This window comes from Festucalex cinctus, chromosome 10 (genome assembly GCF_051991245.1).
Source record: "Festucalex cinctus isolate MCC-2025b chromosome 10, RoL_Fcin_1.0, whole genome shotgun sequence".
Lineage (NCBI taxonomy): Eukaryota > Metazoa > Chordata > Actinopteri > Syngnathiformes > Syngnathidae > Festucalex > Festucalex cinctus.
The window spans coordinates 21,401,863-21,414,908 of NC_135420.1; the positions used below are offsets into that span (position 1 = coordinate 21,401,863).

Below are 13,046 nucleotides of genomic sequence, written 5' to 3' on the forward strand. Positions count from 1 at the left end.
GCCAGGGACTAGCGAAGCCATTGTTTTGCATTGTTAGCAGTTGTTGTGTTGTGCAGCGGCGGTCTACATGTTGTTTTGTTTTTGTATTGGGGAAAGAAACAACTGAGGGCATCATGATTTACACCTTTTATATCAGTAACAGAATAGCTAACTCGTCCCACAAGCTAACACACAAGTCAATTGCTTCAGCTCCAACTAGGTATGGCTAGCATCAGATGCTAACGATATGATAGCTGTTAGCAAAACATCATCAGAACATGTCGATGAATTTATTATTTATTGATATATTGATTTTTTTTTTTATGAACATGCTTATACAGTATATATGCTTTTATATATTTGCTTAAAAAAAATCAGAGGCACTTTAAATGGTGGCAAGTGTTTGAATAGATTGCTTAATTCTAAACGCAGCCATATCCCCACTTAGTAGAGGGTGTGCATACTTTTTTTTTTAAAATTTGTTTTCATTTATTTCTTTTGATGTTCCTGATTGAAAGCATTTATTTTTATTACTAGTATTTTAATTGAGTGGTAAAGGTTATAGTTCACAAATCATTTTGAAATGATTATCTTGGTCTCATTTTTAACACCACAAAAACCTGCATTTGAACAAGAAAAAAATGGGGATTGATATTTACTTAAAAAAAAAATCTAGTAAATTACTCTACTTGAAAAAGCCAGTAAAGTTTTCTCATATCAGAAATTCTAGTTAAACTTCTTGTCAAATGTACTTCGGATTTCTGAGTGCATCAACCAATAAATATCACTCCCCATTTTTTTCAGTGTACTGCACATCCAATGTACATGCAAAGAAACATGATCCGCATAGCGATCAACTGCTTGGCCACCCAGGTTTTTATCAAAAAGCATCTTTTAAACACGCGTTTCAGTGTTTAGACAGCACTCTATAATAAAATAGCTTGGACATGTTTAGATTTTCTAGGTCAACACGCTGCTGTCATGTAAACAAACAACCGTAGCGGCATTCTGTATCCACTGTCAGATATCGAATAGATAATACGAATTAGTGCAGCATGCAGACCTGCGAGTTGTCGTGGTTGAAGATGATGGAGCTCAGGTCCCCGCAGTTGTAATGCGTGATGAGGTCCTCGGTGGTGTAGGAGCCCTGCAGACTGCCTGCTCGCACCCCCTCGTGCTGGAGCAGGGTTTGGTTCAAAGCGAAGAGCACCTGCACACAGATAGATGAGGTCGTTTATGTATTGAAAACAAAAAAGAACAAAAACTGAATAAAATGGTTAATAGGAAAGTAGTAATTGTTTTTGTTAAGATGGATTATGTCACAGATAACGGCAAATATATATTGCAGACGGCACGATGATCTTGCTGTGTAAAAGAGGCTAACGTCGTTAGCAATTTGTTAGGTACTTTCTTTTGAGGTCAACTGCAGGTAAAACCCACCGCAAGTGCACACCACTGCGTTTCTGGTGAAGGGTGGAGAAAGTTTGGCGAGAGTTCTTTGAAACCTTTCTCTCTGTCACCGGGGCGCCGTAAATCTGCAACGGCCATTAATGGCAAAAGTAAACCCTCTTTAAAGAGAATTTACTGCATGCAGCCGGCATTCAGCCCAGCGACTCGGCTCGATGGGTCAAATCGAAGCCCCCCATCCCCCGTCCCCGCCTCCCATCGACCCCTGCAGCGCCGTGCCACATGCGATCGGTCTGACATGTGGGCCAGGGGCGGTTGATGGCCGCCGAGCTCTCTCCTCCAGGCCCACGTGAAGTCCTTTCACACACTTGTACGTTGCACCTCAACTGACGCGATGACGCCAAATGACTCATCTCGTCATAACTTCAAATCTCAGTTGGCTTGGGAGGGCCAAGAGGCGTCCAAGAAAGTCAACTTTGGGGACGGAGATGATTCGCATAGCAGCTCCGGTCTGATACAGCTGCTCAACTGATTTAGCCGCAAGCCGTAATTTACACAATTACACGTTGCTTTCACAACCGTGCTGAATACCCACCGGACACGTCATTAGGTACAGCTGCGCAATGGAATGAGAGCCAGGATTAAAAACATGATCAAATATTGTGCCCTCGGAAACAGATACAGTAAATCTTGAGTGAATTTGCAAAGAAGGTGTCGACCGCAAATATGAATATGGCGCCCGCCCAAAATGTTTGCAATTACCTTTTTTAATATTTATATATATAATATATATATATATATATATATATATATATATATATATATATATATATATATATATATATATATATATATATATATATATATATATTATCATATAATTTATATATAAATATAATGTGTCATGTGTTAGATTTTGCTTCTTTCTTTTTTTTAATTTTTAGTTTTTATTAGATTTATTTTTAGTAGTTTTATTCTCAGTTTTTTAAATGTGTATCTGGAGTATTTGTGGAGTGCAGGATTAAAAACAAACGGAATAAAACAACTAACATTCCCAAATGACTTTTTGACCTTCTGTCTTCTGTACGGCCGTACCAAAATAAATCCACTTGAAACAAATCCCGACAAGCTCATGTATAAAATGAATTGAAAAAGATGAAAATGAAAATGAAGGGTGTTTTTGCTGTAATTATTTAATTTTAGTTAAAATGTAACTTAAGTGTTTTTTTTAAAGCAGTCTTGTTTTTTTTTTTTATTGTTTTTTTTTATATTTAATTTTTTTTTGTTTTTCGTTTTTCATTAACTATAGAAAAAAATATGATTAATTTACACAATTGCAACTCTTGCCACTTAACTCATAACCACCTTTTTGCACAATCCATATAGTAAAAAAAAAAAAAAAAAAATCAAGGGCCCACTCAGCTATAAACAGGCACACATGTGCATACAATGTACGTGAAGTGATTAATGTGATCGCTCTTCACACTAGTTATTAATAATATAATCAACGGTAGGTCCAGAAATCTTAAATCAGAAAACCTCAAAGTCCTTTATATGCAATGCCGTTATTCAACCAAACCACAAAGTGCAACAAAAAATAGAACCTCTTTGGCAGAGGTAACGATCTTGTGTTATTTAAGATCATATCTCAGCCCTCCATCTTTTGGCTCAGCAATAACAGTATCATACTTAAGTTTACATTTCTATCGCACATAAAAACTACATTTTTGGCAATGTGCGTCCAGAGAGGCCAATTCCAACAAAGTGTATAGAGAAGCTAGATTTACAGATCTCCACTCTCCCAAATCCAAAACCTTTTTTTTTTCCAACAAAAACCCTCGAGTGGAGTCAGGACATAAAAGTGTCTGAACACCTGCTCAATGCTTTTGAACACTTCTCTTGACAGAGCCGACAGTGTCAAACATTTGGAGAAAGACAGAACGATGTAAACGCTGTACAAGATCAATATTGTCTTTCTCCGTGGCAAAGAACGTAATTGCTGAAACCGTGGCAACGAAGTTTATACAGAAGGAACTTTACAGTTATTGGGGCTTGAACAAATTCAGATATTTAAACTTTTAAAATAGATTTTTCCATTTCAATTGCTTTAACCCAAGAAAAAAAAATATGTTTCAGTGAAGGCCTTATTAACAGTTTGATAAAAGATATTTGTGTAATTCAAAAACAACAAACTCATTTTCCTCACAATACCTATCGTAGAAGTTTTTCATCCAATTTCTCAGCCAAACTAACCTTGCTCATATGGGAAAAGAAACTTTTCCTCTGATGTCCATTAATTTTGGAAAAACTAGTCAATAAAATCAATGACATTTTACCCAATTGTAATTTGGGATAAACCATAGCACGGAGGCTTCCCTTGTTAAGACTAGATCTGGACATACGTGCTGCCTGTCATTCGGTAGACAACAATTCTCATATCTGGCTGGCCTCCCTGCTGCTGTACGGAATTTTTTTAATTTTTTTTTAAATCTTGCCTCAAGAGAAGCTTGAGATAAATAAGTTTAGATAATGCACCTCGAAATTCTATGAATTAACACCCGGTGTGCCTCAAGGTTCAATCTTAGGTCCTTTATTGTTTAATTTATATGTGCTCTCTCTTGGCGGAGACATGTCAATTTGAAATAATGTCGTATTTTTGAATGAAGATGAACATTGAAACTAACTTTTTTTTTTTTTTTTGAAATCCAATTCATAGATGAACTCATTAACTCCCACTGACTGATGTGGATGTCAAAGATCTATTTTAACTGGCCTGGTAGTGAATGAGTTAATTGACAAAATCATTCAGATCTTGATCAATTATTAGAATACAGTATTCGTTAGTTGCAGCTCTATAACGAAATAGAAACCAAAAATGTAGCCACAATATTATGTATGCATTCGAGTTACTCGTGTTGTGAAATGGGTCACGTCCGACCCGATGACGGAGCCTCTTTTTCAAACCAGATCCTTATTTCCAAAATGTTTTTGTTATCAAATAAAAGCTTTAAAGAAACCGAGTGCTCATTAAGGATTTTAATCAATAATTATTTTATGTGTTCATTTTTACCTGTGTTACAATAATATATGAGTGGTGCTCAGAAAATAGTTCAAAATCATTCATGTTAAATAAAGTGTACGTGCATTCACAACGATTGACCTTGAAGGCATTAAATATTTGGCGGTGGGCTGAGAATAACGTTAGCCAGCTTGCACGAGGACGTGGCAAGCCGTACAGGCCACAAATTAAGTCAAACAAGGAGTGTGGGGGGGGGGGGGGGGGGGGGGGGGGGGGTGATCGGATTATTACTGCATTTACACGTACACATAAGCCTGCTCCCCTTAATGCTGTCCTTGAATCCTGAAGAAAGGCCATTCAAAATGAGTAAGAGAGACAGTCAAATGTGACCAAATTGTACAATATGATGAAAGGCTTGTTTTTGAAGCGAGGAGCATGTGCTGCGCAGATGGAAGTGATGATCTTGCAGGATTACCAAGTGGCGGAGAGTTTGGGTGGGTGCTTTTTTTTTTTTTTGTACGCATGCAGGCTATTATAAATCAGGTGCATGAAAACAAACATGCCTCCCACTTAATTAATTCTTTCTTGTTGCATTGTTTACGCATCAATTTGCTGAAGATAGTAAATCCTTCAGGAGACTGGATTGTGATCATTTACTGTACACACAACACAGGTTCTTTTGCTTTTTGTCGATGATGTTCTTCAAAGCAAACGGAGCACAGACAATCTTCCATATTGTCGTTGTGAAAGTGAAATGTGGTCTTAATTTCAAGCAAGAGCCCCCATATCACATTGATGGAGTCGGTTATTGTTATAATCACGGACATATTCAACTCTGTGGTGACGCCAACGCGGTACCCTCCAAGCTCAACGTCTTTATCTCGCCGACATTGAATCAGGCGCCGATAAAGAAAAACAGGGAGGTGCGTTCCCCTCGGCCGCCCTCGACTCCCCAGAGAGCCGCTTGTGTTTCACGGCTTGAAAAGGCTTCACCGGACCGCTGACCCTGAAGACATGCACCGCTGCGTCCCCCCGCGGGCGGAAGGCGGGGGGGGGTTCGCCGCACCCTGCAGGGGCCAGAGTTAGGTAAGGAGTTGAAATAACATCCAGGGTAGCCCGAGAATAGGAGATATCAGTTCTGGGTTCCCAGCAGCTCCAAAACATCTTGTGTGAAAGTACATTCCCATCGAGACCACAGTAAGATTGGAGAAGAATAAACTAAACAAACCGTTCAAGTCACACTCAGCCAGAGATTCCGACCACAGTGCTGTAAGTGATCATCAGTCATCCAATTTCACGCAATTAGTCAAAAACTATTTTCTACAAAAAAAAAAAAAAAAAAAAAAAAAAATGTTTCTTTGTACAGTACATATATGTTCATGTAAAACGTGCACTAAGCCGATGAAACAGTCTTTGTATACACGTATGTAATATACTATCCCATACAGACCGAATTGGGCACAACAGGAGGAGGAAAAACACAATGAATGTATGACGTCATTGGACAAACTGTTTTTCTGCATTCTATTGAATTACGTTCTTATGGGATGTTTAGTGCCTAGTTGTCTTATATTTAAAAATATATATATATATATATATATATTGGTGTTTTATGTGGTACTGAAACAGATTAATGGCATTTCCATTCATTTTAATAGTGAATGATTATTTGAGATACAAGCGTGGTGACAGATTGAATTAGTTACTAAAAGCACCAATGTATATTCAGGTAGTATGCCGTAATGTCAAATACATATATGTGCCTTCGATCAATAAATGTTGGAAAACGATTTTTCGTAAGATTTTGCTGTATTTTCTATTACTTGTAATTTATTGTCTTCTCGAGTAAGTACACAACAAAAATGAAGCTTAGCTCATTTTTGACTAGCTATCGGTTAGCTAGACTGAGCTGAACTGAAGTAAGCTAGCTTACCTGTGCAAGTAAGCTTTAACTTAAAGGAACCCTTATTCCTATTATGGGAAAACAAGTCCAAAGTCAAGTGTTAGCCAAGGAAGTCCCAAGTCCTAAAATTTGCGATGCAAATCTGACTCATGTTACCAGAGTTCCACGTCTTTCCAAATGTAAAAAACCAAAAGCCGAGTATCATCAAACCTGTAGTATCTCACATGACTTCCGCATGCATGTGGAATTGGCAAAAGCCTGCTGTCGTCTAATCTTTTAGTCAGAGAAGCACCTTGAATGCATTAAGCAGAGGAAATGATGGTATCACCCAAGAGCCCATCAAAGTCATGCGGACAGTCTCGCATGATGGCTCCGCCGTTGTCTCGTCCGCTTTTATCAACGGCTCCTCATGACGTTCGTGGGTTTCTCCTCTCCGGGGGATCCGTGTAAGTTGTCAGGGGCTTTTCAAGGCAACATTTAAACGTCTCCCTGCGTCGGAACCTCGCCAGAAGACTTTTTACAGCCTCTTGGCGCCTTGCAGCATGTGGACTCGACTGGCTTGTTTGAAGGTAAGCAGCACTTTCAACTCATCCCATCTGGCGTCGGCCTCGCGTTAAGTCATCGGGCCCTTCCGCATTCTTGATCCCCGTTAATGCCAGCGCCGTCGCAAGCACACCCCGGCGTAAATGCAAGTTCTCCCTTTTGCGCCTTTCTACCGCTGTGCCTACTCGACCTTCTGCCTTAGAGTAGGAAATCCAGGGATTACCGCGGGGACAATCCCAGTGGCGGAGGCCTGCTGTGGCAGCTTCCACAGAAAAGCCTCGTTTGATTTCCCTTCCGTCTTCCTTCCGAGGCAGGGGGCAAACGTCTAATGATGGCAGATATCCCCATCTCGGTTTGTCTCTCGTCCTTCCTGTCTTCTCCACATGCACCTTACAATTGTTTGGCCCCCATTGGCACTCTTTGCCCCAGTGCTCCGAGACCTCATGTTTTTCCACTTAATAAGCGTGAGTGAGTGGGGGGGGTGTTGGGTGTTGCCCCGGCTTTCTGTAAACTTGTCTACAAATAAACCCTGCTGTTTGACTTGGCAGGGCCGCCGCTGCGCCAGTCATCCCGGCTTTCCTGCTCCCCACCCCCAGAAAACACAGAACATAATAAAGTTTCACTTGATCCGCACAGAAACGGATCACAGCTGCTCGCTCACATGGAAGTCCAGTGTCTGTGTGTGTTGGAGAAGAAGCGAAAATTACACAGAGAAATCTTGCTAATCTTTGTTTTCCTTCGATACCAAGCCCTACATCTGGAGAGGTGGCACACGCTTGACTTTTAATGGATCAATTTAAGCAGATGCACGTTATTAACGTGAAGCGAAGGAATTTTTAGGCAGTTTGGGTGGCCCCGAGGAGTAAATCAAACGCACTTTCCCAGCCTTCTCTGCCACGCCTTCATGCAATCCTGGAAGGATTCTTCTTGGACCCTTTGCAGCTCCATTGTCAAAATCAAACTTCATGTCATCCAAATCTTCAAAATGGATTCTCTTCATTTGATCTTGTCATAGAGGTGCTAGTTGATTGTCTAGTCCTGCGGCGAGAACTCGCAATGAATATTCCCCTCACATGGAAGAATGCGATCAGCATCACTTTGAGTTTCGGATTAAAGAATGTTTCACTTTCTTCAAGAATGGAGACATCGGACTTCTACTGAACACTCTAGTGTTTGGTCACTCTTCCACTAAGATTCATGTTTGATCACTGGCGATAACTGGGAAGTCTGATCTCATCTTCACTCTGCTCATTGTTTAATGATCAGACACAAAATCTTCAGGAAGAAAATAGTATCTCCAAAATCATCACTTTTCAGTGGGGCGAAAAAACATGTTTGTTGGGTCATTAACATTGCATCGTCGAGCCATTTTCAACACTATATTGGTTACAAAAAAAATAGTCTAACCACATGGGGACTAACCAATAGTCTTAATTTGTGGGAAAAATATATATATATATTTTCCAAATTTGGAAATTGGAGCTTTCGGCCTGACACCAGCGATTTTGGTCACGATTTTTAACAGTTATTACAGAATTTAGTTGAAAATTTCTGCTGTCAAAATGTGTGCCCTCGACTTTTAAGGTTTGGCTTGCATGTAGGGTCACAATTTTGAACAGTTCTTCCAAAATCTAGTTGGAAAAATTCAGCTGTTAGAATGTGTGACCTCGGGTTTTAAAGGAATCAGGAATTCAAAGTAGATTTTCAAAGGAGGGTTTGGCTTCCGTGCAGGGTCACGATTTTTAACACATTTACAGTGAATGGAAGTTTGAAATATAGCTTTTGTGACACCAGTCCTGGAAATAAAAAAATGTTCCCCCCACCATCAGGCTCCTCTTTTCAGAAACGGTTTAGTGACATTTTTAACCAAGTGCAGTTATCAGAATGTTTTCAAGCTGAATTTTGAGCTGACGATATTCATGAGGCTCCAAAATTGCCAACATTCAAGTTTTTAAATGACTTTTTCTCAACCCGAGCACTTTCACTGTTCTGGAAACACATTTGTTTTTGCTTTACTTTCAAGTACATTCCAGAACAGTGGAAACCCTCGGATATATTTGTTCAAAGTAATTCTGTTTCCATTATTTATTATGGATCATTGTAATTCAATTTAATCATTAACCTTAGAGGTTCCATCCTTTCTCATATATGTGAGTCCAGCCCTTCTACAACCATGTGAAGGTAGATGTCAAAAACTCAGCCAATTAGCCAATCAAATTATTCATGTCCGTATTACGGTGATAAGGAAATGCCGTTTTTTAAATTTTATTTTATTATTTTTGTTTTTACTTGTTGCAGTGCCATAACTGGCCAAACTGGCCGGCGAATGCAAAGCTGCCCGAGCTCATTGACGTTTTTATAAAGTGTCGAAAGTGAAGCCCACACTTGGGCTGCTGATGTCTATAAAATGATTTCTGTTGGCCCTTTTCAGAATGGCTGCTGAGGGAATCAAACGTGTCTTATGAGTGTTTATGAGGTGTTACAAGAGTAAAGTAGTGCATGGCTACGTACTGAATTAAACTTGTTTTTCAAGCACCACTGTATGCAATTAATCGGAACGCGATCCATTATCTTCCGTTAATGATAGCTCATCAAATGGCTTCAGGCAGCATGGTGCGTTAGTCGTTTGGACTTCTGTCTCACAGTTACTAAGTTTGGGGCTAGAAATTGAGTCTTGTATTTTTTCTCACTGCTTGCTGCTTGGTCTTTCACTCTGAAAACTGCTGGGTGAAAAGTAACCCAAATTGGGTGCTATAGCTAACCTGGCGCTGGGTCCGAAAGCTAATGCTGGGTTACTTATACCAAGTGCGTTAGGTTGAGGGTTTGACCCAAAACAGTAAGATTTTTAAAGAAGACACTAAATTTACTTTGCCCAGATCCAATCTTCAAGCCAATTTGCTGGGTCAAAATAATGAACCCAACCTTGGGTAAAAGTAACCCAATCTGCTCAAAATCCACAGGAACAGTCCAAGGTGAAGCCCATAATTACCTGGGATAAGCTCCAGTTCACCTAATGAGGACAAACGCTAGATAAGAATGGACAGCTGGATGGATGCCGTGTCAATATCCCAGAAACCTTACGCTAATGTGTAAAGAAAATCACTAAAACTTTACATGTGAAATTCCTAACGGAACCTAAAAACCTTCTGACCCTGATCATCATGGTGGGACTTGTTCCAGGATCAGGTCGCCCTAACCTTATCGCTTTCTGAAAGCTTGTAGTCCATCACGAACATCGTGGCCTCCACTAATCCCAACGCATTTCACACACTTCTTTTTTTTTTCCGCATTGAATCCAACAATGTGTTTGATACTATCCAAACCAGATGAGAAATGTCGGCATATGTTGAAGACATTCCATCGTCGCCCTCTCTTCATCTCCCTCAGCTTTGCTTGGGCTTACGGCTTTGGACACAATCATTCCCAAAGAATGATTCGTCCCTCGGAAAGTCCACATCAGAAGTGCGGCTGAAATGTGATAACGCCGCATAATCACCTGCAACAGGTCCAGGTGACTGAAGTCATGGCGGTGGCGAACGTCTTGTACGTCATCCTCGCGCTATGCAGACCGTGTCGTGCGAGTCGTGTCAAACCGATTCCAGTCAAATCCCTTTTTGGGAAGAAAAATGTTTGACACCCAGTGCGAATACATTGATCGCGTTAGGACATTGCGACATGCACAGTAGACGTATGAGCAAAAAAAAATAAAATAAAATAAAATATTAAACCGATTTTCTGGACGACAAACCAACCACATACCATTGCTAGATGGTGCCATAGGTATTTGTTGTCCTCAAACATGCCTATATTGAATCCCAGCACCTTAAAATGTGAGCTTTGTTTTTTAAACAAGCTATAAAAATGTATAACTACTTGTTAACTTACTTGCATAACTACTTGTGCTTGTTTGAAATGTATTTAACAAGAAAATTACTGTATAGTACTCCTCCTTGCCTCGAAAGTTTGTCTTCCCTCTCAAAACCTATCTGAAAAATAATGACCAACAGAGGGAGACAGAACGGTTAAGCCTGACGGTTCGCTAGTTAGCGCCCCAAAAATTTGTTAGGTACGAGTTCGCAAACTTTATTTATTTATATATTTATTTCTTTATTTTAGCTCGGAAATGTTTCAGGTGGTCAGAGTGAGTTTGAATTGGTATGAGAGAAGCTAGGTGTCATGTAAAACTCTTTGACTGCCAACGACAATTAATAATGATTAGTAAAATTCCGATGACTGGAATGCGATCTTTCATTTAGTACCCACATTGTATATGTAGTAAAGGCAAACAATATTCTTTTTGCCTTGAAAGAGGAGTTAAAATGCTCGAAATCGGCTGGCACTGTGTTTTGTTTTGTTTTGTTTTTCTTATAACGTGCGGCAGTCAAAGAGTTAAAGTTAATGTGCTACTTACAAGCTAACAGACTGGATGCTAATTAACCTAACGCCTAGTAGCGACCTGATTGTGTTACGCAAATTGGTGTAGTTCCGACTGTAGCTATCACTGTATCAATCATACACATCTATTAATGTAAAAAAAGGAAAAAAAAGTATGCTTTCTGACTAAGTTGTGACAAGGGCCTCAGGAGGATCGGATCTCCACGTCTCCTTAGCAGGCCTGATTTGAATCTGGCGCTGGAGCTAAGGCAGCGTAATCCCACACAAGCACACCATTTCATGGCAAATCAGCGCAGAAATATCCGATTTCATGCAATCGTATTTGCGCCTGCAGAAAAACAAAAACGGCAAGGAGCGTTGGTAGTGTCTCTTTTCAACCAAGGGAGAAGCATGACTGTGGTTCCGGCGATGTTTTGGAGTGAGTGAGCGCTTCAGGTGTGTCTATAAATTATTGGTTTCAATTAAAATTCTCCTACCTCTCCTGGACTTGACTGTGAACAGTGACATCATCACTTCAGGTGCCCATACTATATTTACATAATGTCAAGTCAGCACTTTAGGCAGTGACTTAATCAATCTTTTGTGGTTATACAAGTCAGGATGGTGCTGGAGAATGTTGAATTTATCATAAATATTTATCATGAAACTAAACATTTGTGAAATGTCTACTCTTATCTTAGTAAATGGGTTCAATTTTTTGTGGAATCTTGTGATAAGAGGCTTAGAAAAATATGCAAAGTACGTGTTGTTAACGTGTGCTTGTGTTTTGGCCATCACGAGGGAAAATGTCGTACGTGATAGTCGGAGCATAGCATCGGACGCAAGAGTACGTTTCTCACATCTGCTTTGACCTTAAATGGGTGGTTCTCAGAAAATATGGTGACCCAGTTTGAGAGTCAATATTTTTTCCTTTTAATGTCAATCACAAGATTTGACTGTTTAGGATATTGCATATCTACTGCAGACATTTGCAGGTCAAAGTTGTGGTGAAGCGTGTCGACTGAGTTCACTCCCACAACGGCGCACAGTTGGACCACACTTTTGGTGAGGGTGAGTACCACCCTTGCAAAATGCAGCTTCACAAGTCCGTTTGATCAAAGCAGGTACTGCCAGGTACGACTTTCTGATTTAAGGGATTGACAAAAGCCTCTTGGAAAGAGATGAAACAGATTTTGACGGACAGCGAGCAATAAGTTTGACCGTTGCCGTTTTCCATCTCGTTGGTACATTCCTTCTTGTCTCACAAAAACACACGTGCATGTGCAACCACCCAGAGATGGCAGCTCCGCAGCCTTCCAGGAAAGTGCACACTCTGAAGGAACACAAAACGATTACAACTGCCGTCTTTAATCGCTTTAGCGCCTAAGCTCTCTTCTTAGGCAAACACTGGGGCTGAACCACAGCGAAATGCGGGCTTCTGAACTAGCGGCTCGGCCAGTGGCAGAGAGCGTGTTGAAGGTGTGTGTGCGCCGTTTAAACACATGGGCACTCGCACATCTGTTCATGTGTACGCACGCTTGTATGGGTGCCAACGCATGCGGCCCACAAGGGGCTCAAAGGGCAGACTTGGGCAGCCGCGCTCTGCGTTTTTGCGGTCCCGCCGTCAGCACATCACAGCACTTGTGGCCACAAATCATCAGAAGGGACCACACCGATGCTGAGGAAGAGACACGGATGATGGCTTTTGTGGAAAAATGTTACAAGTTATGTGGGAATTGGGAAATACGAATAAACTGTTTGTTCAGTTTGGGCTAGACATAGTCCTTGCTACACAAATAAACCCAAGCTTCCGTACACTTT

The 13,046-nt window shown here is 40.5% G+C and overlaps 1 protein-coding gene across 1 annotated transcript in view; it reads right to left on the reverse strand.

The window, feature by feature from the left end:
• trabd2b (TraB domain containing 2B) overlaps window positions 1–13,046 on the reverse strand; it is a 55,540-nt gene that overhangs the window by 15,890 nt on the left and 26,604 nt on the right. Inside the window, exon 3 of the mRNA XM_077533824.1 lies at window positions 1,043–1,189. Within this exon, the coding sequence (XP_077389950.1) occupies window positions 1,043–1,189 (147 nt within the window). The remainder of the gene's footprint in view (window positions 1–1,042; window positions 1,190–13,046) is intronic.